The 659-nt window shown below is 48.1% G+C and overlaps 1 protein-coding gene across 1 annotated transcript in view; it reads left to right on the top strand.

The window, feature by feature from the left end:
- The window catches only part of Crtap (cartilage associated protein), a 17,077-nt gene that overhangs the window by 10,521 nt on the left and 5,897 nt on the right, over positions 1-659 (top strand). Inside the window, exon 4 of the mRNA XM_005348205.3 lies at positions 55-183. Within this exon, the coding sequence (XP_005348262.1) occupies positions 55-183 (129 nt within the window). The remainder of the gene's footprint in view (positions 1-54; positions 184-659) is intronic.

Raw genomic sequence — 659 nt, 5'->3', positions numbered from 1 at the left:
GGGAGGGGAGGGGAGAGGTTGAGACTGTTCTGAGAATTCGTATCTGTTTTGCAGACCATTATGTAGAAGTTCTGGAATGCAAGGTTCAGTGCGAGGAGACCCTCACCCCGGTCATAGGCGGCTACCCCGTGGAGAAATTCGTGGCCACCATGTACCACTATTTGCAGTTCGCCTATTATAAGTGTAAGTAGCCCCATGCAGGACCTTGAATGACGTCCCAAGACTGTCCTGTTAACCAGCTATGGTGGCTGAGAAGGCTCATTAAGGCCATGTACACGCTGTCCGCCAAGAGGCCTCTGGCTCCAATTGGAGCGGAGACCCTGAGCCTCAAGGCTTGACTCCTGTTCCCTCGGAAATCTTTGCTTTCCAGGGATGTAGATAGGTAGTGTAAATAAAAATTAACATTTATTGAACATAGGTGTAATTTACCTTGAAACCTTCACTCCCAAACTGTGTGGGAAGAGCCTTGAAGTTCAAGTTTTAAAGTTGTTGTGACGGAAAATAACCACTAGGTGGCACAATTGAGCCATCTTCAGCTAGGTCATTCCTGCCAACCAGAATTTTGTTACCTAATAGAAGTGGCCCCGAAGGTGCCTGAATAGATCCCTGGGTTTTGTGTCTCATTTCTGCTTTGCCTGACTCCCCTCCCTCCCAAGACA

This window comes from Microtus ochrogaster, chromosome 5 (genome assembly GCF_000317375.1).
Source record: "Microtus ochrogaster isolate Prairie Vole_2 chromosome 5, MicOch1.0, whole genome shotgun sequence".
Taxonomy (NCBI): domain Eukaryota; kingdom Metazoa; phylum Chordata; class Mammalia; order Rodentia; family Cricetidae; genus Microtus; species Microtus ochrogaster.
The sequence above is the reverse complement of the archived record's forward strand: the minus strand, read 5'-3'. Positions and strand labels throughout refer to the sequence as shown.